This window comes from Amblyomma mixtum, chromosome 1 (genome assembly GCF_055824585.1).
Source record: "Amblyomma mixtum isolate Tamu chromosome 1, ASM5582458v1, whole genome shotgun sequence".
NCBI classification, from domain to species: Eukaryota; Metazoa; Arthropoda; class Arachnida; order Ixodida; family Ixodidae; genus Amblyomma; species Amblyomma mixtum.
In genome coordinates, this window is record NC_143012.1 from 175,441,332 (window position 1) to 175,465,025 (window position 23,694).

The window sequence follows — 23,694 nt, forward strand, 5'->3', positions numbered from 1 at the left end:
CATGTACGACGCACGGTTGACGCATAATTTTGAAACGAAAGAGGGGAAAGCCATACAATTGGAGGTACATATGTCGGTGGTTTGAATCCCTGTCGTGAGCTAGCCTGCAACCTTACTAAGAGGCGCAGGAACTGTCTGAAATCTCGGTGGACAGATGAACCGCGCCTTAAGGAAATAGGCTTGGTTTACGAGGCCTTAACGGCCGAAAGCCATGAGGGACGCCGTAGTGAAGGGCTCCGGAAATTTCGACCACCTGGGGTTCTCTAAGGTGTACTGACATCGCACATTACACGGGACTCTAGAATTTCGCTTCCATCGAAATTCGACCGCTGCCGTAGAGATCGAACCGACGTCTTTTGGGTCAGCAGCCGAGCGTCATAACCACTGAGACATCGCGACGGCTTTAAGCGAAGAGGTAAAGAGTCTCGGAAGGCATACAGTTGAAGGTGCATCTGTCGTCGGTTTGAATTCCTCTCGGAAGCTAGCCTCCAACTTGACTAGCCCATGCAGGCTATATGCAACGAGCTGAGCTTCACGGCGTTAAGGAAGCTGTTTTTTACATCCTGCGCTGAACCGCCGGCCGTTGGGTTATCTTCACCGATTCAAAAGCATCTCTGAAGATCCTAGCCAACCTGCTGAAGAAAACGAATCACCAGCCAGTTTCCCTGGGCATCGGAAATCTACATCATTTAGCTATTGCCGCAGGCCACTGCATAACATTTCAGTGGGTACCTGCTCACTGTGGCATTCAGGCTAATGAAAAAGCAGATGAAGCGGCCCGTAAGGGCCATCAACATCGAAGATACATTCGAACTTTTTTCACGAAATGTGATGCGTCCCAAATGGCTAAAAGTTTTGCGTTCCAAGAAACGTATCGGGTTTGGAGTTTGCCGACACATCAGTACCAATTTCTTCACTCAATCGACCCACATCTTAGATCAAGACTCTCACCCAGAATTCCTCCACATCTGGAAGCACTTTATCATCGACTTCGTCTGAATGCTGCATATACAAACGGCTTGCGATACCGTTTTGGACAAGTGGACAGTCCGCATTGTGACAAAGGTGCTTCGATAGAAACTGTGGAACATATCTTACTTGAGTGCCCTGCGTATGCTAACGAGCGTGCGTACTATGAACATTGCATGCAGAAGCTCTGCCTAGTGCCCCTAACAATGGACAAAGTTTTAGGTCCCTTAGCCTGCCTTAGGCAACGGAGACTTGCAATTAACTTTCTATTTACATATTTAAAAGACATTTGACATCTCGATAAGCTTTAAATTCACTTGCACGTTACCTTTATGCATGATTCATGCAGTGAACTTCGTCAGCCCATTTGTCGGACTATGCACTCCATCATTCCATAGGTTACATCAATACTAGCCATTGCATCCTTAGTACCCATTTGATGGCCGCATTTTATCTTCGTTTTTTTTACCTCTTCCACACTGCTCTCCTTCTGTCCTTATCTCCCAAATTCCCCTCCCTACGCAGAGTAGCATGGCAGCGATTTTTTAACGCCGGCTAAATTCTCTGTATTTCATTAAAGAGTCTCTCTCTCTCTCTCTCTCTCGTATATAACCCACCCGTAACGCTGTAATGTGAACGGTTGCTCACAATTTCGGTACGAATGTAGTCGGGAAAACTGGCGTCGCACTGAGGTCGGCTAATGGGCGTATGTATAAACGCACATCTCCACTACTGTCTGAAATGGCGGTGCTCGGCGTACTGACGGAGTCTTACGACCGCTCAATGACGTCGCTCTATTTTTCTTGTCATCACAGGGATTCTGTGCATCGCATGCGAGCACACAGACTAATACACGCCGCCGGCTTTTCTCGTAATGGGGTTAGTAACGTTTTCGCATTAAAATTCGGCACCGACACTTAGGACTGCTTATGTGCGGGGAATGTGAAAGCATTAATGTCACTGACACCAACCCATACACACATATCAATACACACACAAGCGCGTATGACACCACCCGGAACACTGTGCGACGAACGGTTGCCTCACAATTTTTATTGACACTGCAGAGGAAAGAATTTTTCCAACTGTAGTGTGCCAACTGTGACAGGTTCCGCTACCGCCATGCGTCGACACTGCGCTGCGCCTGACGACGACGAAGTTATGCGCCGACACTACGCTGCGCCTGACGACGGCGAAGTGGCCCCGCTCTCTTGGTGCTGGCTACGCCCGTCTACGCTGCCAGATCCTGCACGGCGGTTCGGTCTCTTGAGGACGCCTAATAAACGCATCCCTACAATTGGTGGAGGTGCGGGGTCTCCATGACATCGTCGTCTTTTCTGCGGACTTTTCTTCTCATCTCCTCCGCCTGGAGCGCGTTCTGACTTGTCTTACTGACGCTGGGCTTCAGATGAATTTGAAAAAGTGCTGCTTTGCTGCCCGACAACTCACCATTTTAGGACATGTAGTCTCTAAAGACGGCATTCTTCCGGACCCCGCCAAACTCCGTGCAGTTGCCGAATTTCCGAAGCCCACCTCACTGAAGCAGCTCCGTAGCTTCGTTGGCCTTTGCTCGTACTTCCGTCGCTTCATCTTGAGTTTCGCCTCGATCATCGCTCCTCTGACCCAGCTACTCGCAGGCAGCTCCAACCTCTCCGCTTGGACGCCTGCTTGCGATGACGCCTTCGACACCTTGCGCCGCCTTTTGGTTTTGCCTCCCATCCTGCGCCACTTTGACCCGACTGCGCCTACTGAGATCCACACTGACGCCAGCGGTATTAGACTGGGTGCCGTTCTCACCCAACACAAACCTGGCTTCCGTGAATATGTGGTCGCCTACGCCAGTCGGACCTTGAGCAAAGCGGAGGCCAACTATTCTGTTACCGAACGAGAATGTTTGGCCATCATTTGGGCCATTGGAAAATTTCGTCCCTATGTCTACGGTCGCCCGTTTTGTATAGTAACCGACCACCATGCACTGTGCTGGCTGGCCTCTCTCAAAGACCCGTCAGGCCGCCTAGCTCGCTGGGCTCTGCGATTGCAGGAGTATGACATTCATGTCATTTACCGCTCTGGACTCAAGCATAATGACGCGGACGCTCTTTCCCGCTCGCCGCTACCTAGTGCTTCATCGCCTGCTCCTGTGTCTGCTTACGACTTGTCCTCGCTTGCCACTGCCGACATGTCCACCGAGCAGCGGAAAGACCCTTGGATCGCCACTCTTACTGACTTCCTTTCGAGTTCTACGACTGATAATTCGTCCCGCTCCCTCTTACGTCCAACCCGTCACTTTTCTATTCGGGACGGTCTCATCTATCGTCGCAATTACAAGTTCGACGGACGCAAATGGCTCCTAGTGATCCCCCGCCATCTACGCACCGACATTTGCGCCGCTTTCCATGCGGACCCCCAGTGTGCCCACGGCGGCGTGTTGAAAACCTACACGCGTCTGCGTCTCCGATTCTACTGGCGTGGCATGTACCGCTTTGCTCGCCACTTTGTGCGGTCTTGCCCATCCTGTCAACGGCGTAAATGTCCGCCTCACACCTCGCCTGCTCCACTGCAGCCGTTACCCTGCCCTGGCCGCCCGTTTGACCGCGTTGGCATAGACCTCTACGGCCCCCTCCCTCCCACTCCTGCTGGTCACCGCTGGATTATCGTGGCCGTGTATCATCTCACACGTTATGCTGAAACATCTCCATTACCATATGCGTCCGCCCGCGACGTGGCTTCCTTTCTTCTAAAGAACCAGATTCTTCGCCATGGTGCTCCTCAAGAACTGCTCAGCGACCGTGGACGCGTATTCCTGTCTGACGCTCTTGAGGCCCTCCTCAAGGAATGCGGCATTATCCATCGAACCGCTTCGTCTTACCACCCTCAGACCAACGGCCTGACCGAGCGTTTCAACCGAACCCTCAGTGACATGCTGTCCATGTACGTCGACGCCAACCACTCCAACTGGGACCAAGTTCTTCCCTTCGTCACCTACGCATATAACACTGCGACACAAACCACCACTGGACTCTCTCCCTTCTTTCTTCTGTACGGCCGCGAGCCCCCCTGCACTATGGATACTCTTCTTCGCTACCGACCCGACATTTCCGAGTCCAAGCCACTCTCCGACACTGCCAGGTACGCCGAAGAATGCCGCCAGCTTGCTCGCTCGTTTACCACGCGGACCCAGTGGCAGCAAAAACATGACCGCGACACTTCCGCGGCCTCTATCTCCTACCCTGCCGACTCCCTTGTGTGGCTCTGGGTGCCTCCCACAACTCCCGGCCTTTCGCGGAAACTGCTGCATCGGTATCATGGTCCCTACCGGGTTCTCAAGCAAACATCTCCGGTCAATTATATTGTTGAGCCGGTTGCACCCGCTGCGGGCTTGCGTCGCCGTGGCCGCGAAACCGTCCACGTCGACCGACTGAAGCCGTACTACGACCCCTCTGTTCTTCCTTCCCCTTAAAACGCCAGGATGGCTCCTTTTCACTACATACAAAATTCTTTTACTAATAAAGTAACTATTTCTGTTTATGTCATGGTATTGAAAGTGATATTCCCGACCCGACGTGTTTTCTACGGGAATTCTCCTATGATGTAAAATTTTGACTGTGGTAGAAATAAAGAAACTGAAACTGAAACTCAATATAAAATAAACATTGAACGACAGACGACTGCTTACGGTTAGGAGACACTAAAAGAAAGATAGCACGACTGGTAATGATCGGTAAGATAATATCTTTTTTATGAAGCCCGTCACGCACCATGAACTAAATGAGCATTTGTATTAATTCGAAGCTTGCTCTTTTTTCTTCAGAACTGCGTAGCAATTTGTATTCCTTCACTGCCAATGTGTAATTATTGTGTCCTACAGTTGTCTAGTCCTTCCGTTTTTACACCTGAGCAAAACTATGCATTATACACAATGTAAATCACTGCGAACTGCCACAGAACGTCAAGGATGATCTTCTACAGCTAAGAAAGGCCATGGAAGAGCTCTGCCGTCATGTAGTGCATGTTGGGGAAACAAACATGCGGTATTCGTCACGGTAAGGTAATTCATATATCTAGGACTTTGCACCATGCGTGTCCAACACTTGTCGACAAGAATTTCGAATATTAAAATATTATTTGGTGCTGTATGGAAATACTGAAAGTGATGGTCCATTCTTTATATCAGTAGCAATATCGTTCTTTCAACGTTCTTCCATCGCTGGCATCGAGCAGTCAAGGCTGCCATAGAAAATAAAAGGGGAACGTTTCAGACAATAGCAATAACACGAATAGCAAAAAAAAAAATGAAAGCCGGCAGGACAGGAGTTGTGCTGTTTTATTGACTGTTATAGTGAAATCGTATAGAATATATTAAAATTGCGTTCATTCTTTCCCGTTGAAAAATATTTTTGTTTAGAACTGGTGGATATGACACTCACAAATGTAGGATGTAAGAATGGAGCGGAGAGAATTTTGCAGGTACTTTCTGGTTCCTCGAGGTAAAAACAAAATTTATAATAATTGTACCTTGCACATACTAAGCAATAAGGCAGAAACTGTCTCAGGAAGCTGTGGATAGGAATATGATAGGTGTAACTTTCTGAGACGCGAAGAGAGCGCGGTGGGTCAGGGAACTAAAACGAAAAAAAGTAATTGGTTTTTGAGGAAATGAAAGCTGCAGTAACGGTCAATTTTTTGTGGACTCCTCAACGACGCCGTGAAGGAAGCGAGTAAGGTGGAAGAGAAAGAAAAAAAGAGAGAAAGAGGCGCCGTAGTGGAGGGCTGCTGTATAATTTCAGCGAACTAGTGTTCTTTAATGAAAAAATTAAAAATTGTTTTTTTGGCGAAGGAAATGGGGAAGTAATTTTCTCACATCTCGGTGGACACCCGAACCGCGCCATAAGAAAGTGAGGAAGGTGGGAGTGAAAGAAGTAAGAGACAGTGGAGGCCTCTGGAATAATTTCGACTACCTGGGGATCTTTAACGTGCACTGACAACGCACAGCATACGGACGATGCCACTAACCCCACTGAAACATGGCCGTGTGAAAAGTCACTGCAAACCTATAGTAAGTACGTTACTGAATGGCTGGGGCCTGCTATGCTTACACCAAGTACAGTCTTTGTCAAAAGTAACCAGGCTGCATGGTTTGCTTCTAGCTCGTACAGTGGAGCCCTTACAGCTTCCCTGAAGCTGAAATGGTTGTTAAAGGTAAGTACTGGGGTTCTTCTTACCTTCCAAACCCTTTTGTTCTTTAAGAAAGCCACAAGGGCTGCACTATACAAGCTAGAAGCAAACCATGCAGCCTGGTTACTTTTGACAAAGGCGGTACATATGCAGTACCCAGCAGTGAACGAACAATGCAGTCTTCAGAAGTCCTTGACTGCTTAGTTCTGCACAAACAAAAACGTTGTCATTTCGAACAATTTCATGCCCACATACTGGACATTCAATTCTGTGAACATTCGCCTTACCACAAGGCCTCTTCTCGACATAGAGTGCTCCTCTGTGTAGGAGAGACCGGCCGGCCGGCGCAATGACCTACTTAACGGAGACTTGCGTAACAGGTGGCTATGAATAGACAGCGGTACTTTTCGAACGTCGGCGTCGGTGGTTCAGTGGTAGAATACTCGCCTGCCACGCGGGTGGCCCGGGTTCGATTCCCGGCCGACGCATTGCTTTTTATTTTCCCGGAGCATTTTTACTCACTGAAGTGGCTGTTTCGGCTCGTTGGTCTCTGATCATGGCTCGCTGCAAAAACGAGGACGAACCATGGAGTCGACCGGACAGGCGCTCGTGCCTCGGGCTGTATTTCAAATTGTTAGTGTACGTAGAAGCTCAGCTATTTTGTAATAACTCCCAAATGGTATATTTACGGGGAGGTCAATTAATAACGATTTTATTTATTTATTTATTTGAAAATGCTGCAGCCCCATTCTTGGGGCTATAGCAGGAGTGGGTACATAAAATGTGAAACAATTCCACGCATACAAGGGTACATTACAAGCATTAGAAATATAAACGCTGAGAACAACAACACACAATGCTACGACTCAATTGCCGACGCAAAATCAGCGACTGATAACGCACGAATGTGACCATCCAAAGAATTCCAACTCTCCACAGTGCGCGGAAAAAACTGTATTTTATAACGTTAGTGCGGGCAAACAAAGGTTGGATATTAAGATCGTGATGGCTCCTGGTTGCAGATGGTTTTGAAAACGAGATATGCTTACCCTCTGAAAGGCAATGAGCAGAATGAACTACGGAGGGAAGAAGTTTTAGGGACTCAGTTTTTCGGCGGGATGCCAGCGGGCTTAAGTTTAGGGAAGACATCGCAGATGAGGGTGAAAAATGAAAGTCGTAGCGGCGGAAAATAAATCTTACACCTTAATCTTACAGCTTAATCTGTTTACCTCTGTCTTGTGTTAGTGCAATAATTATTTTGTGTTGTAATTTCTCTCTTGTGTTAGTGCACTTTAGGTGCAATATTGCCTTTGTATCGTATTCTCTCTCTGGAGTTTAACTTTGCACGAGTTGCATTGGTTTCTAATTAATGTAATTAATTAGAACTGATGATGTGGATGAGGGAGGAGCTCATAAACATCAGTATGCAGGCGAAGGACCCACAGTCAGGAGGCTGTAACGACATCTTCCATAAATTAACATTAATCTGCATTAGAAATAAACAAGCAGCAATACAGACGAGTACTTGTGCATTACTGAGAAAGGTAATATTCATATCAATACGTTAAATGGGATGGAAACGAAAGAAACACATAAACAGGGCGAAAAACAGAAATGTAAAATAAAGTCGCCATCGATAGATATTATATTGCACGAAATACATAAAGATGGTTTTATGGGGGTTTAACGTCTTAAAGCGACTCCGTCTATGAGGGACAAAGTAGTGAAGGGTTCCGGTAATTTCGACCACCTGAAGTTCTTTAACGTTCACTGACACCGCACAGTACACGGGCCTCTAGAATTTCGCCTCCATGTAAATTCGGCCGCCGCGGCCAAGATCGAACCCGCGTCTTTCGGGCCAGCAGCCAAGCACCATAACCACTGAGCCACCGCGGCGGCTACAAAAAGAAGAAAGACAGCGGAGTGGAGCAACTCAAGTAATCAATAATAAAAGGCACACACACAAACCTGTCAAGTCTTTTATTGTTGTGAAAGAAAAAATTTCAAAGTTGATTTGCGCATGGACAAAGACATGGGAAATTTTAAACTCAGGGCAGTTCATCCCATAAAGAAATGGAGGTCAAACAAGAACTTTATGAGTAGCACAGACTTGGGGCGGCAAGAAAATATTTGTGAGCTGCAAACCTGGTGAGGTTACTATTCTGCAAACTATTCTCAGTAAACTGAAAAGAAAGTTTTGTTGTCAATTCACCTGAATAACATGACAGCCAGATTGCAGTGAAGCAAATTATTGATGAATAAGATTATACTCACGTAGCATTGGAATTATATGAACTGCCGGTAATGATGGGTACGGCCTGATTTGGAATGTGTTATTTCGAGCGCAAATGACAGTGGTGTGCGTATCACCATGTTACAGTGTCGTAGTTGATATGCGCATGAATAAACACATAGTAAAGCGATAAAAGCACGGATGAAGAGGAAAAGAAAGAGATTTTATTATAGAGCAGGGATTCCAAACACGCTTCTTCCTTGAGCTGGTGGTGATATGATGATGAAATATTAGGTGAGAATCAAGTTGTGTACCAAAGATTGTCACGCTGTCACTAGTGCAATGGGAAGCACGGCCAAGCGATAAAGAAAGCAAGCGATTTGTGAGCTTCTGAGTAGATCAAAAAACATAAACTTATTTTCTACGGGGTTGAAAATTATATGCTTATAGCGGCCGGGAAACAAAGCAGGAAACAAACAAACTAACAAGTAAGTATGCAGTAAAGAAGGATAGAGAAATGACGAGCTTTATACGACAGGTTAAAAATGCAAAATGTAAGAACTGGACTACTTCAATGGAAATGGAGCAGACTGTAGAAATAATTAAAAATGGGAAAATGGAAATCGGGAAGGAATTGTAATTTGATAACACGAAAGAAAACGCCCTACTCTTTGAAGCTAGGTCGGGGTGTCTAAGAACGCGAAGCTACAAACGAAACTTAACCAAGACGACACAAGGGCAGTGAGTGGTAACTCTGTAAAATAACTGAACATTTTTTTTAGAATTTGGCAGTATCCACACGGATGTCGATGCAGACTTTGTCACTCGCCTTTAGCCCCAAGGATTTAGTGACAAGAAAGGCAATGTGAACGAATCTGCTGCAGAAGTTAGCAGAAAAGTGCTTGGATGATGGCAGCTGAAAAGCAGGGCATTGACGTGAGGTTCCAAGTTTGAGATTAAATATTGCATATAAAGAAAAGTGGCAAACTTTATACATAATACCATTAAGTTCGACGTATTTCTTAAAAATATAGAGAAAAAATGGTAAGCATGGTGTAACTGCAACCAACCCGTTTAAAAGTTTCAAAGCAGAAACTCTTAACTTTTCATCCATGCAACCACCGGATTCAGATTAAAATAAGAGAATGGAGGGGTGTGAGTACAAATATGGTAAGCAAATAATCAGTTTAAATTACTAGGAAAGCTGGATCTCACCTCCTCACAGATGCAAAGGGGATACCTATGGTCATCTATCTGCGAATAGTCACTCGAGTACTCTCCGTCAATATCCTGCCGATATACACCTAGAACTTCGGGGAAGAGCACGACAACAAAAAATACAATCTCCATGCGCGACGTTGTAAGAGAAAAATTTTGAAAATTGGAAAATTGTAAGACACCCTTATGGAATTATTGAAGGTCATGAGTGAACTTGTTGGAGGGATAGCTGGTGCATGTTTCCAGAAAAGGATTGTAGCGCCGAAGCAGACAACACACAGAAAGCTCCGCCTATACGGTTTAGCTTTCGGTGTGTTGTCTGTTTCGGCGCTACAACCCTTTTCTGGAAATTGAAGGTGATGGTTAATTCTTCTGATGTGTAGCAAAACCTTTCTTCTGGAGTGTTTTCATCGATCGCATCGAACACTCAAGACTGCCGCAACAAACTAATAGAAAATGCCTTTGAAGAGAGCAAAATTATTAATAGAAAAAAAAAATAGAAGACTGTTGTCCGGTATCTGCGCATATATTGACTCTTATAGTGAAATCTTGCATTATGCTAAAAAAATGCTTACATAAATGGTTTCCTGCTCAAAACTGCTTTTGTCCAGAATTGTTGGGTATGTTAGTACTAACGCAACAAGTGGCTTTAAACGGTGAATCTGCAACGCATTCCAGCGGAGAAGTCAATGCTCAGGAATGCAGTCCACGCCCTCGTTGAACACACGGTTTATCACAGCAGTTTTTTTCGACAAAGAGCAGTCGCTTCTCTATGGCAGGCGCAGCCGGGGCGATGACCTACCTGAAGGTAGACTTGCGTAACAGGTTGCGCTATCAAAAACCGATCAGTCTAGCGGCCTAACATAGGCGTCGGTGGTTCAGTGGTAGAATACTCGCCTGCCACGCGGGTGGCCCGGGTTCGATTCCCGGCCGACGCATGTTTTACTTTTGCTGGCTTACGGAACGAACTACGCTATAAATAGATGGGCAGTACGGTTGCGGAACATCTGCGTCGGTGGTTCAGTGCCAGTGGTTTTTTTCGGACCACTGTATAGTAGTATGTGGGATAGGATTTAAAAACGGGGCAGTGCTTTTAGTTGGGATCTGTGGAAAGTAAATAACAAGCTAATTAAGGACGATGACTTTAGCTGTGCAGTAATTGAATAAGCAAAATAGAGCCTAGTAGTGAAATGAAAATATGGCAACAGTCGGAACTTTGCAAAGAACAGGTTGAAATTAAAGCAGTTGAACGGTGTAGTGCCATTGCGTACGAAGAGAATCTAAATGAACGCAATCTAAGATGTATGCTTGCAAAACTGCTAGAAAAGGAAAGTGAAGCACCTGGTAAATGGATCGATGACATCAGGAAAATAAAACAAAAAATTCAACTAATAGAAGAGAACCGTTATCGTGGAGCGTTGGTGCGGGCCAGAGCAGAAGATATGGCAGCAGGGGAGACGCCGTCGAAACGAGCGTTGGGAATTGAAAAGGCCCATGCTCGGCGAAATCACATCGATAGCATAGAATGGGGTGGCATTTTATCAGACGAAAACGAACACATACAGCGTGCGTTTTTTTAATACTATCAGGCGCTCTTCGCATTACAGAATGCAGACATGAATACGTTTAAGGAGAGCTTTCTTGAGGCACTGCCGCGACACAGCGACGAGCAGGAAGACGTTTTAGAGCTCGCAATAACCGAATCAGAGGTATAAATGACAATAGGCAATTTAAATTCTGGGAGATCACCAGGACCAGACGGGTTAGGCGCGGCGTTTTACAAATCATTTAAGAGCAGAATCGTGCCAGTGTTGAAGACGGTCTTTAATGAAGCTTACGACGTACGTGAATTGCCTCCTTCTTATGGTAAATCACACACTGTCCTAATTCTGAAAACGGATGAAGCTGGCAAGTTAGGAATCGTAACAGGGTACAGTCCAATCGCTCTCACAAATGTTGATTATAAAATTTACATGAAAGTGTTGGCGCAAAGGCTAACGTGTGTAATCCAGGAAATTGTTGGCCCCCATCAAACGTGCGAGATAAAAGGCCCGTCTATTCTGTCTAACATACACAAGGCAAGATGTGTGCTCGAGGGCTGTGATTTTATAAATAGTCGCGTTGCCATCTTGCAGCTTGATCTCGAAAAGGCGTTCGACTGTGTCGCGCATTAAATTTTGCACTGCATACTTGATTACGTAAATGTTGGTTATGTTATCAGGGAGGGAGTCGACTGGGCGTATCGGAACTGTACGACGAGATTGATTGTTAACCAGAGTCTGGGGGCCCCCATTCTTGTGCAGCGTTCGGTACGTCAAGGCTGCCCCCTCAGCCCTCTTCTGTTTGCCATCTACATCGAGATTTTGTGTTTAAACATCACCGAAAACAAGAGAATAACTGGTTTTCGGCTGGAAGCTGCGGAGGTGAAGCTGCTGGCATATGCGGATGATTTAGCTGTTTTTTCCGTTAATCGAGAAGGTGTAACGGAGGCCGTGGAATGTGTCGCTGAATTCTGCAAAACCTCTGGCAGCACAGTGAACTGGTCTAAGTCAGTGGAGCTCTGGCACGGAGCATGGCAAACGACGATGGACCACTTTGCAAACGTCTGCTGGGTGAAGACCCCAACGAAGTACCTTGGAGTACCGCTAGAAGTCTATCGCGATAGCGAAACATATTGGAGAGTGCAGACCCAGGATGCGCGTGAGAAGCCGGAAAGGAACAGGCTTATCAATTTTCTCTAGAGCCACCGTGTGCAACCTTTTCTTTATCAGTGAGGTGTGGTATGCGATGCAAGTGTTGCATTATGGAAGAATGAACATACAAAAGCTACATCGAATTTTTGCTGTTTTTGTGTGGGCTGCACAATGGGAAAGGTGCAGCCGGACGAATTTATTTAGAAGAGTGAAGGAAGAGGGAGTGGGTGTGGGACACCTTTTCTTGCGGCAGATTACTAACAGATTTACGCTTCTACGTGATGTCAGTGATCCGTTCTTGCGCACCGTGTGCCAAGTAAGGCTGGGGCGCGCGCTGCCTGACTTTGTTGTTGCAACCGAAATCCTATCGGGCGTAATTTTTGGGTACTTCAGAGAAATTGTCGCAAGTGTCCGGTTTCTCTCAAAGAGGTTTTCCAACGAATGTTTATCTACAGTGAACAAGAAAAAATTGTATAAGGATTTATGTGAAGTTTTCTTGCCGGGGCCCATGTATTGGGCCTTGTACAGTGGAGGCCCTGGAAGGAATGTGTTAAAGAGGGTAAAGAGAATGCACGTTGAGCCCGGGGTTAAAACTTTTTGTTTCAAGTTGCACACTGGAACGTTATCAGTCAAAATGTTTTTACAGGATAAGAGCTTATTTCTTCCGTGGGGTCATCACTGCCTTATCTGCAAGCAACCAGAAAAGATAGATTACGTTTTTCTGCATTGTTGGGAAGGAGTTTACTTTTGGGACGTGCTTCAAAGGATGATAAAAAACAATTTCCACTTCACCCCCATGGAACGGTATCTGTCCATTGAAAACGAGGTTGGAGTATCATTTGATTTAATAATGTTAATGGGCCTCCACAGTATTTAGCACTCGCGAATGGCAGGATTTTACTGTAATCCCGACCCGAGGCCAGCACGAATTTATTTTCGTGAAAATGTGCATCAGTTCGTTGAGAGATCAAAGCTCTTCACGAGGCTCCCGAGTGGTTGTCAAGGGTGAAGCCTTTGAAGACCCTAAAGGAATTTTAATGTGACGAAGCCAGCCCTTGGCAGGCTGACTATATCAATACCAAGTGTTCATTGCGTCCCCCAATTTTTTTGAGGTCATTCTCGTGCAATGTCAAAGCCAGGCAGTAGAGAAAAAAAAAGCGTCGGTGGTTCAGGTCGGTGGTTGGTGGTTCAGCGGATTGGAGAATGCGCCCGTCCCAAACTTCAGCCGCAGTGGTAACTGTGGAAGCTTAATTATGAGCTTCTAAATGATGAGCATTTTCAGCAGCGAGTGATGACAGCTTTGGACTCTTGCTTGGTCATGGATGTCCCATTATTTGCAGCTTGGGAGATGTTTAAGCTAGAAGTTCGTAGCATAGCTATTGAGATCGGCTCCGTGAAGTCTTATTTTAAGCATGGTGAGGAGAAACGATTACTTCAGAGTCTTTATAATCTGCATTCGCTTGAATGTGAGGCTCCTGGCTTGTACAGAGAGGAAATTGGGGCTGTTAAGTCCAACCTTCAGAAGTTTGATGCAGAACGCTATCGTGCGGCCCGTGTACCATCCCGCAGCAACCGTGCTCTGCACTCTGAGGAGCCTACTAGACAGGCCTTGCTAGATGAGCGTTGTCATGTGGCTGCCAAGAAATTTCTGAGCTCTACTGTGGTGGTGCCCTGGTCACAAGTACAGATGTCATAGTTACCGAGTTTTAAAACCGCTATAGCTCTCTGTTTGCTGCCACGTCTAGCACTGCTGATGATGATCATATAGCGCGATTGGTATCCATGATTAACCCACTCAATGAGGATGAGTGCAAGGCAATAAGTGGCTCTTTAAGCTTGGGTGAATTGCAAGATGCAATTGATCAATTGCCGCTTTCGAAAACCCCGGGGCCTGACGGCCTCTCAGGACAATTTTACAAGGCATTTAAATCCGTTCTAGCCCCTGTCCTGCCCCAAATTTTTGAGACAAGTATTGATCTTGAATTTCTGCCTCAGTAAATTACGAAAAGTCATATTGTCTTTATACCAAAGACCGAGGATAAGGAAAAACTTCGATTTGTAGATGGCTACAGACCAATCACGCTTTCTAATGTAGATTATAAAATTTTAGCTGAAGTAGCTGAATTTTAGCTGAGTTGGCACGGAAGCAGCATTTGGAACACCATGGCTCATGCAGCGCATCTTTACCCTTCGCAGATGATCTTCGCGTTCTTGGTACTGCTGTGTCCGCCCCCGGCATACTCGGCGGATGACATTTCCACACCGCTGCTACAATCAAGCAATGACGCATTCTACCAGCAGCCCTTCAACTATCTTCACCTGGATCCACTACAGTTAATGCGCCCGGCTTTCTACGTACCTTCATCGTCGACTCTGACGTCACATCGCAGTGGCAATTTAAGCGGCTGTCTGAGCGACAGTCCGTTTAGTTGGCACGGAAGCAGCATTTGGAACACCATGGCTCATGCAGCGCATCTTTACCCTTCGCAGATGATCTTCGCGTTCTTGGTACTGCTGTGTCCGCCCCCGGCATACTCGGCGGATGACATTTCCACACCGCTGCTACAATCAAGCGACGACGCATTCTACCAGCAGCCCTTCAACTATCTTCACCTGGATCCACTACAGTTAATGCGCCCGGCTTTCTACGTACCTTCATCGTCGACTCTGACGTCACATCGCAGTGGCAATTTAAGCGGCTGTCTGAGCGACAGTCCGTTTAGTTGGCACGGAAGCAGCATTTGGAACACCATGGCTCATGCAGCGCATCTTTACCCTTCGCAGGTGTGTAAAAACGTTTCGCTTTATGCTAAGAAAAGTGACGACCCGTTCTTGCTATTGCTTCCGTGCCAACAAGTGCTTTGTGAAATTGTCTGCGATTGTTTCTCAATGGCGATGCTCATACTGCGCTCCGGTGATGTAGAGACTAATCCGGGGCCCACCACGCGTAATACTGAAGCATTACTTGAATTGCAACATTTGCCCGCCAATCCTTCGGAGCAGATGGAAGTTCTTTTTCGGCTATTAAAGGACCTCCAGGCACGATCTGTAGAATCCGCTAAGGGCCAGGCCGAGTTGGTTAGCGACGTTAAGGCAATTAAGGTTGGTCAAAAGAACATCGAGACCAAAATTGAGGCAATCCAGACGAGGTTAGACAATCTTGAAGAAAAAACAAAGGTATTAGACCGTCTCGATGATGACATTGCTGGAATTCAAGTGTCAGCACAAGTCCAGACAAATCGGCTCGACTGTTTAAAACTGCGTGTTGACGAACTTGAGGATAGATCTCGACGCAATAATTTAATTTTTCTTGGAATCCCTGATTCTCGCGAATCATGGGAACAGTCAGAGTCGAACGTAAGGGCAGCACTAGCCGAAGCAATCGACAGCCTACCCGACACAGCAATAGAACGCGCCCATCGCATAGGTCGCTACACGCCCGATAAGTGTCGCCCGATTGTTGTCAAGTTCGCCAGCACGAAAACAAAAGACAAAGTACTTTCCGCGCGAGCAAAGCTAAAAGAAAATGATGTCTCTATTTCCGAAGATTTTTCGCCCGCCACACGCCATGCCCGAAAAAAACTCATTGAGTACGCTAAAAGCCAGCCCCAACCATGTACTTTCCAGTTAAGATACACTAAACTAGTCATGAATAAAAAACAGTTCGTCTATGACCCGGCAACAGACACCATCAGCGAAAATGCCGCGTACGAACCACGAGATAGCGGCGAGCATGTTGATTGTGAACACGTCCCAAGCTAGGAAAGCGCGAGGGGAAGTGGACAAGACGCGTCCCATGTATCAGTTTTTTTTACTAATATTCGTAGCATCATGAATAAACGCGCTTCCTTAACTTCTGTCTTAGATACTTGCAATACCGATATTTTAGTGCTTACAGAAACGTGGCTGCATTCACAGGTTCAAGATCACGAACTTTTTCAGACCGCTCATCGTTTTTCACTCTATCGTTGTGACTGAACAATGCGACAGGGAGGCGGCGTGCTCTTAGCCATTTCGAAAGATCTTGCATCCCAGTGTATTCATGTATCTACTGACTTAGAAATGGTTTGGGCCATCGTTGAACTAAACCACCAGAAGATAATCATTGGTGTTTGTTACCGCCCCCCAAACCATTCATCTAACTTCGTAAATGAGGAACATGATATCATTAACATCGTTACATGCTGTTATCCCACGTTACCTTTATTTCTGCTTGGCGATTTTAACCTACCAAATATAGTATGGAACACTGGATCTCCAACCTTACAGCCTTTTTCTTCATTAGCCAATGAGTTCTTAGAAATGTGCTCTGTTTTTTCGTTTTCACAACTTGTTACGCAGCCTACAAGAATTATGGAATCTGCCGCAAACACACTGGACCTTGTATTAACAGCGCAGCCTGATCTTGTTTCCGACATCACGTACTTACCCGGCTTGAGCGACCATTCGGCCCTTTCATTCAACTTGAATATCTTGCGACCAAAAACCGTTAAAAAATTCAAACCGTTTCGAAATTATGCAAAAGCTAATTTTGAAGCCATTAATACTGAATTATCAGTCTTCCTTGACGTCTTTCTACAAGACTTTGACTGCCGTAGTGTTCAGTCTAACTGGAATATGTTTTCTTCCAAAATTGCTGAATTAACAAACAAATACATCCCACTTCGCACCCTTATCTGTAACCATAACGCTCCATGGTACAGCACCTGTCTCAAGCGCTTGTCTAATAAAAAAAAGCGTCTCTACAAATCTGCGAAAGGTTCTGTTAGCATAACACGGTGGACTAAATACAAACTGGCAGCCCATGAGTATTTAACCGCGCTTAAACAAGCAAAGAATAACTTTCTTCATAATACCCTGCCATCAATGCTTAAAACCGACATAAAAAAATTCTGACGTGTGATTAACCCCAAAGCGGATGACATGATAACCTTGATTGACAGCTCTTCCAATGTTATTCCAGCTAACGAATGTGCGTCTGTACTTAACGAAGTTTTCCTGCGCAACTTTTCTTCAACTACCAATATTACGCCCCAATCTACGCACAACAATGTTTATCCAGCAATGTTTCCCATAACCATTGAAGCAGAAGGCATCGAATCAATAATTTCATCTCTAAAACCATCTTCCGCTCCTGGGCACGATTTAATCAACGCGAAATTTTTGAAAAACACGAGCTGTTATTCTTCCATTTTTCTAACAAAGATATTCCAGCAGTCGCTCGAAAAAAGTTCTTTGCCGGCTGAATGGAAGGTAGGGAAGGTGATCCCACTCCATAAATCAGGTGACAAGCATTGTCCTTTTAACTACCGGCCTATCTCGCTCACTTGCATCCCATGTAAAATTCAAGAACATGTCCTTGCCTCAAATCTAGCTAGCTTTCTCGAATCTAATTCATTTTTCTCACCATCGCAACATGGCTTCCGCAAGACTTATTCATGTGAAACACAACTAGTATCATTCACGCATTAGCTAAACGTCATCCTTGACCGCTGTTCACTTGCCGACTGTATATTTTTAGATTTCTCGAAAGCATTTGATAAAGTATGCCATAACCTTCTAATGTTTAAGTTACATCAACTTAACATTGATCCCAAACTGCTTGCTTGGATCGAATGCTTTCTTTTTAACCGTTCGCAATTTGTTTCTGCTAATGACTCAACCTCGCAGCCAAGTAAAGTACAGTCCGGCGTACCTCAAGGGTCGGTACCTGGTCCTCTACTTTTTTTAATTTACATTAATGATCTACCCTCTTGTGTTTCCTCTAACATTCATTTATTCGCAGATGATTGCGTCATCTACAGGGAAATAATTTGCGACGATGACATATCTTCTCTTCAATCAGACCTTAACGCTATCTGTATTTGGTGCCAATCATGGTCAATGGAATTAAACATCAAAAAATGTAAATTTCTGCGTGTATCAAGAACATCCGGCCAGCTACCTTCCTATCACCTTAATAATGTCCCTCTAGATCCTGTTTCTTCTTACAAATATCTTGGTATCCATATTACTAGCAACCTCACTTGGTCCATTCACACTTCTTACGTAATTAATAATGCTAATCGCATGCTGGGTTATCTAAAACGTAATTTCTCTAAGGCACCTTCTTCCCTAAAACTACTTCTATATAAGACACTGGTCCGCTCAAAGCTAGAGTATGCTGCAGCAGTGTGGGATCCCTTTCAACAAAACCTAATTCACTCATTAGAAATGGTCCAGAATAATTCTGCTCGTTTTATTGTATGTAATTATAACCGAACTGCCAGCATCTCTGCAATGAAATTAAATCTCAGCCTGCCATATTTAGCATCTCGCCGTAAAGCCCTTAGACTCACTTTTTCACAAGTTATTTTATCATCCTTCACTTCGCCACGAACTGATCTCCCCTCCCCAATACATTTCATCAAGGCTAGATCACAATAACAAAGTCGGAATTCCATTTTGCAAAACCAATGCCATGTTTCAGTCATTTCTTCCGCGCACAGCTGCTGAGTGGAATCACCTTCCTGCATCTACCGCTACCATTACTGACAACCAACGCTTCAAAACAGCATTAGAAAACTTTGTGTAAGTAGGAGCATCATCTTTTTTTTTTAATTCTATATTCTTGTTGTTTTTTGTACGAGCGTTTTGTTTGTTTGTTTTTCACTGTATTGCTGCGCTGTATTTTGTGTATTTTGTGTATTATATACTATTAACCAGCACACCAAGAACCCAACAGCTAATAATGTATAACTAGGAGCAATCATTTTTGTATTACTAATTAGTTTGCTGCACTGTACATTTTTTTCTTAAATTTTTGTAACCACTCCCCTCTATAATGCCTCTGGCCCTGAGGGTACACGAAATAAATAAATAAATAAATAAATACTGTCAAATCGGCTGCAGCTTGGAATGTCTACTTTCATTGGGCCTCATCAAACATGTGGTTTGCGGGGACGATCAATACAATCTAACCTACATGTAGCGCGTACGATGTTGCAGTATTGCATTGACGCTCAAGAACAATTAGCAATGCTGCAAATTGACCTGGCAAAGGCATTTGATCGAGTGTGCCATTCATTTCTTTTTGCACTTTTAAATGACGTCAATCTCGGTTCAATACTTTCTACTGGCATACGCCTTTGTTAGAAATCCTGTACCATGCGCTTGATTGTTAATGGCTGTCTCTCGCAACCAGTCCCAATTCAGTCTTCGGTGAAACAAGGGTGCCCACTGTCTCCGCTCCTGTTCGCATTATACTTGGAGCCACTTTGCACAAGAGTTATAAACAGTAGAGCTGTCAATGGTTTCCGAATAATGGGCCACGAACTGAAGGTATTGGCTTCTGCAGGTGACCTTGCGTTTTTTTGTACTGATAAGCCAAGCATCGATGAGGTTATTCGTTTAACGGAGGACTTTGGTTCGGTGTCAGGAAGTCGCATTAATCGCTCTAAGATTTGCGGTCTTTGGTTTGGTAGCTGAGGTTCGACACCTGCTGAATATGCTGGTATAACATGGACATGCAGGCCACCAAAGTACCTTGGCGTCCCTTTGAGAGCCTATAAGCAAAGCGCACATTATTGGAAAGACCACGTGTCAACTCTTCAGCGCTATGCTCACACGTTTGTCCACCATGGCCTTTCAATTTTTGGCAGGGCGACCGCCTGTAATCTCTTTCTCGCCACTAAAATATATTATGTACTGCAAATTATTCATTCCGCAAGACTTCCTATCCAGAGTTTTCACAGGGTTTTCGATACTTTTGTGTGGGATTCGTCTTTTGAACCCATGAGGCGTGATAACCTTTTTCGGCCTGTAAGCGCTGGTGGTTTTGGTCTAGTTCACCTCTATGTCCGACAGATAGTGTCACGTTTCATATTTATCCGTGACACTACACACCCAATAGTACGTTCATTCCTGCAAACAAATTTAGTTCATGTTTTGCCCAACCTCATTGTGTCTTCCAATGTTTGTGACCGTCCGTGTTTGTGGGGCATAATGCAAGAGGAGTTTTTTGCTGTCCGTTCTTGTTTTTAGTGTCGAGGAAAAATTTGTATAAGGATTTGATTAGTATGCTCTTCCCTCCGCATATGTACCGGTCTCTGTATTTTGGTTTACCTGGGCATGACGTACTCAAAAGAGTACCTAAGATGCCAGTCTCGCCGTGTACAAAGACCTTTTTCTTTAAGTTACACACCGGTACGTTGCCCGTTAGGACATGGTTAGAGAAAAAGGGCATTTTTGTGTCTACCGTTAATTGCCGCCTTTGTGATGAACCAGAAACAATTGAGCATTGTTTCATCAGTTGCAAAGATGCAGTACTCTTCTGGGATATCCTGCAGCGCACATTTATAAAAAGAATTCATCTGACTCCACATTCTGTTCGCTATCTCACTGCGCTGCCATTTGTTGATGAACCCCTGGACATGTTCTTTCTGATTGGACTGCACAGCCTCTGGAAAACCCGCATGATGGACAGACACTGTGAACCTGTTGTGTCTACAAAGGATCACTTCAGTGGAATAGTTGTTCATCTAAGAGACGTGTATGCCCAGACTGAGTACGAACCGGAGTGGCACTCATTATTAGTGATGTGCTCTGCATTTCCCCTTTTCTAGTGCATGGTCTTTTCAATATGTATTGTTGAACACTGTTTTCATAATGGCTTGTATATAGTTCATGTACATAGAACATTACATCACTGCAATAAATACCACGTTGAAGACAAAAAAATATGCGTCGGTGGTTCAGTGGTAGAATACTGGCCTGCCTCGCGGGTGGCCCGCGTTCGATTCCCGGCCGACGCATTTCTTTACTTTTGCCGGCTTATGCACCGAACTACGCTATGAATAGACGTGCAGTACGCCACTGTAACATACTGTACGCCACTGTAACACTGGTGGTTCAACTTCGTGAACATTTCATTGAGAGCGTTGTGCGCTTAAGAAATGTGTACGACGCACTGCCTGATCCACCTCAATGGGTATCTGTACTTGATAGATTGATGTCGATCAAAAAATTTTAAAGCCGTGTCGGCCAAAGTGTGGCCGTCATGTTTTGTTTCTTTTAGCTTCTTGATTTGAACGTCAAAATCGGCAATAAAAAAAGCGCCGGTGATTCAGTGGTAGAATTATTCCACTTCTGGCCACCGAGCGTGACGGACGTGTAATGACTAGCTCCGTCGGAGCGGCTACAGCGGCCATATCTGGCCGCGGAAACAGCAATTTTGGCTTGGACAGCGAGTACCAGGTCGTACTGCCTAGTTTGCCTACCGGGCGTTTTGTTTTGAACACAGTTTTCCTCACGGGGACATCAGTGTTCGCCCCTACAGGGTGGAAGATTTTCGAGATGCGCTCGCTCCACTGTCGCTCCTGCTGGAAATTATCGCCCTTGGGGCGTATCGCATGAGTCGTGTTGGCCGTAACCTTCAAGGATGCCGACGCTGCGAAGAAGATTATTAACATCGGTGAGCTCAAAGTGAAAGGTGCCCGATGTCTTGTGATAGACCCTGCAAACAGGGACGTCAGAATGAAGCTACATTGGCTCCTACACAGCGTACCAGACGAAGACGTGCGGCTTGCCCTCGCTCCGTTCGGGTAGGTGACGGAAGCGATGGCCTGCACAAGGCGAGTCGGACAAGGGTTCAACTACCAGCATGGTGACCCTTAATTTGAACGCCGGCTTCAAGAAGGACGACTTGCCCCACCAGGTGAGCGTAGCCGGAGAGCTTGCGCTTGTGGTCGTGTCGGGCAGGCCTCCCCTTTGCCTGCGCTGCCGCGGCACGGGCCATATTCGGCGTGAGTGCAAAATCCCACGTTGCGGTGCTTGCCGTCGTTTCGGGAACGAGGAAAGCCAGTGCGCTTGGACGTAGGCCAGCGTCACCGGACCATCGACCAGTGAGGAGACGACAGAGCGGCTCATGGATGAGGCCGATGCGGAGGACGCATCGAGAGCGGCGAGCGGGCCAGTGGCGCGCGAGACTGCGTCGGCTGCTCCTCGGGCGGATCAGTTGGAGGCGCAACCTTGCCCTGTCGACACTCCGTCGCAGTCGCCTCCAGCTCCTGCACATGCTGACGATGTCGTGACGAGAGATGTGACTGCAAAGACTGGGGACTCTCCGGTGAGCGCCGCCTGTACTGTCCCTGAGCCCATGAACATTCGTCCAACAACCAGTGTCACGGTCGGAAAACGGGCGCATGATGACAGCGCAAGCAAGGAGCCGCAGCAGGATGCCAGTGGGGGTGATGAGCTTCCTCCTAAAACGCCAGGTATGAGGCGAGCGTCCTACAAGCCGCGGCCGAACATTCCGGCCGACTCACGGCAGGCGGGGAAACCGCCTCCGTAGTTTTGCACTGTAGAACCCGAGGTTGGGCGTGGGTGGTTTGCGGTGCGGGCGTGATGGTAGACACCATGCGATAGAGTCCTTTTTTTTTTCACGCGATATGGCGATCAATCTCACAGAAGCACTGCGTGTAGCAACTTTGAATGTACGAGGCCTCGCGGCAAGAAGGCGACAATGCCAGTTTAGTCGCCTTCTTCTAGAGAACGATCTGCACGTAGTAGCAATTCAGGAAACTAAGATTGAAAGTGAGGAGGCGACGGATCGAATGGTGTCTGTTTTCCGTACGCATTTCGATGTATGCGTGTGTCACTCTGTTGGCGCCTCATGTGGCTGTGTTCTCTTCATTCGTAATAACACTGGTATCACTGTGCAGTCTTTGTTCTCCTGTGAAAGCGGCCGACGTCTTGTCGTTGATTTTATGCATTGCTGTAAAATTTCCGGGTTATTTCTGCGTATACGCCAAATGTAGAGACCGACCGAAAAATGTTTTTTGAGCGCTTCCAGACATATTTAAACTGTGACAGGGCGCTGGTATTAGCGGGCGATTTCAATTGTGTTTGTCATGCCTCAGATCGTGCAAATGGTGCTTCGGTGCGAGACAAAAGCGTGGACATCTTGAAAGAAGTGGTCTACGACCACTATTTAGAGGATGTTGGGAGTGTATTCTTATATGGTACCCGTCCGCAGTATACTCATTTTCAAGGAAATAGCCATGCACGGCTAGACAGACTGTATGTGTCAGCAGAGCTTGTACTCTATGCACCATGTACGAAGTAAAACCTGTTCCCTTTAGTGACCATTCCCTGTAATAGCAACTTTTGGAAACAAACAAAAGAAAACTCGTTTCAACAGGCACTTGTGGAAATTTAATATTAAATTATTGGAAGACGAGGGATTTAATAATGGAGTGACGCAAAAGCTAAACAAGCTACTTGCATCGCAACGGATAAACTACGCTAGAGTGGGAAGAGTTTAAGCAGCTTGTCAAAATAAGAGCGATTGAAAAATCTAGCACGTTGAGGTATGCAGAGAAACAAACAGAAACGAAGCTTCGCGATCAGCTTGAATTCCTGATCAGT

General features: G+C 45.8%; 1 protein-coding gene and 2 non-coding genes across 3 annotated transcripts; all 3 read left to right on the plus strand.

The window, feature by feature from the left end:
• Positions 1–6,561: 6,561 nt before the first annotated feature.
• On the plus strand, positions 6,562–6,632 carry TRNAG-GCC (transfer RNA glycine (anticodon GCC)). The gene has a single exon. It is a non-coding gene; the product is annotated as a tRNA-Gly (tRNA).
• Positions 6,633–10,462: 3,830 nt separating this feature from the next.
• TRNAG-GCC (transfer RNA glycine (anticodon GCC)) lies at positions 10,463–10,533 on the plus strand. Its single transcript has one exon. It is a non-coding gene; the product is annotated as a tRNA-Gly (tRNA).
• Positions 10,534–14,427: 3,894 nt separating this feature from the next.
• Positions 14,428–19,590, plus strand: LOC149369928 (uncharacterized). Its single transcript, XM_089559663.1, has one exon. It carries the CDS (start codon positions 14,452–14,454, stop codon positions 16,048–16,050), a length of 1,599 nt encoding a protein of 532 aa, XP_089415789.1. The 5' UTR covers positions 14,428–14,451; the 3' UTR covers positions 16,051–19,590.
• Positions 19,591–23,694: the final 4,104 nt, after the last annotated feature.

What these genes read in the sequence shown, in the direction of transcription:
- LOC149369928 (XM_089559663.1), top strand. Translation starts at nt 14,452, where the DNA reads ATGGCTCATGCAGCGCATCTTTACCCTTCGCAGATGATCTTCGCGTTC.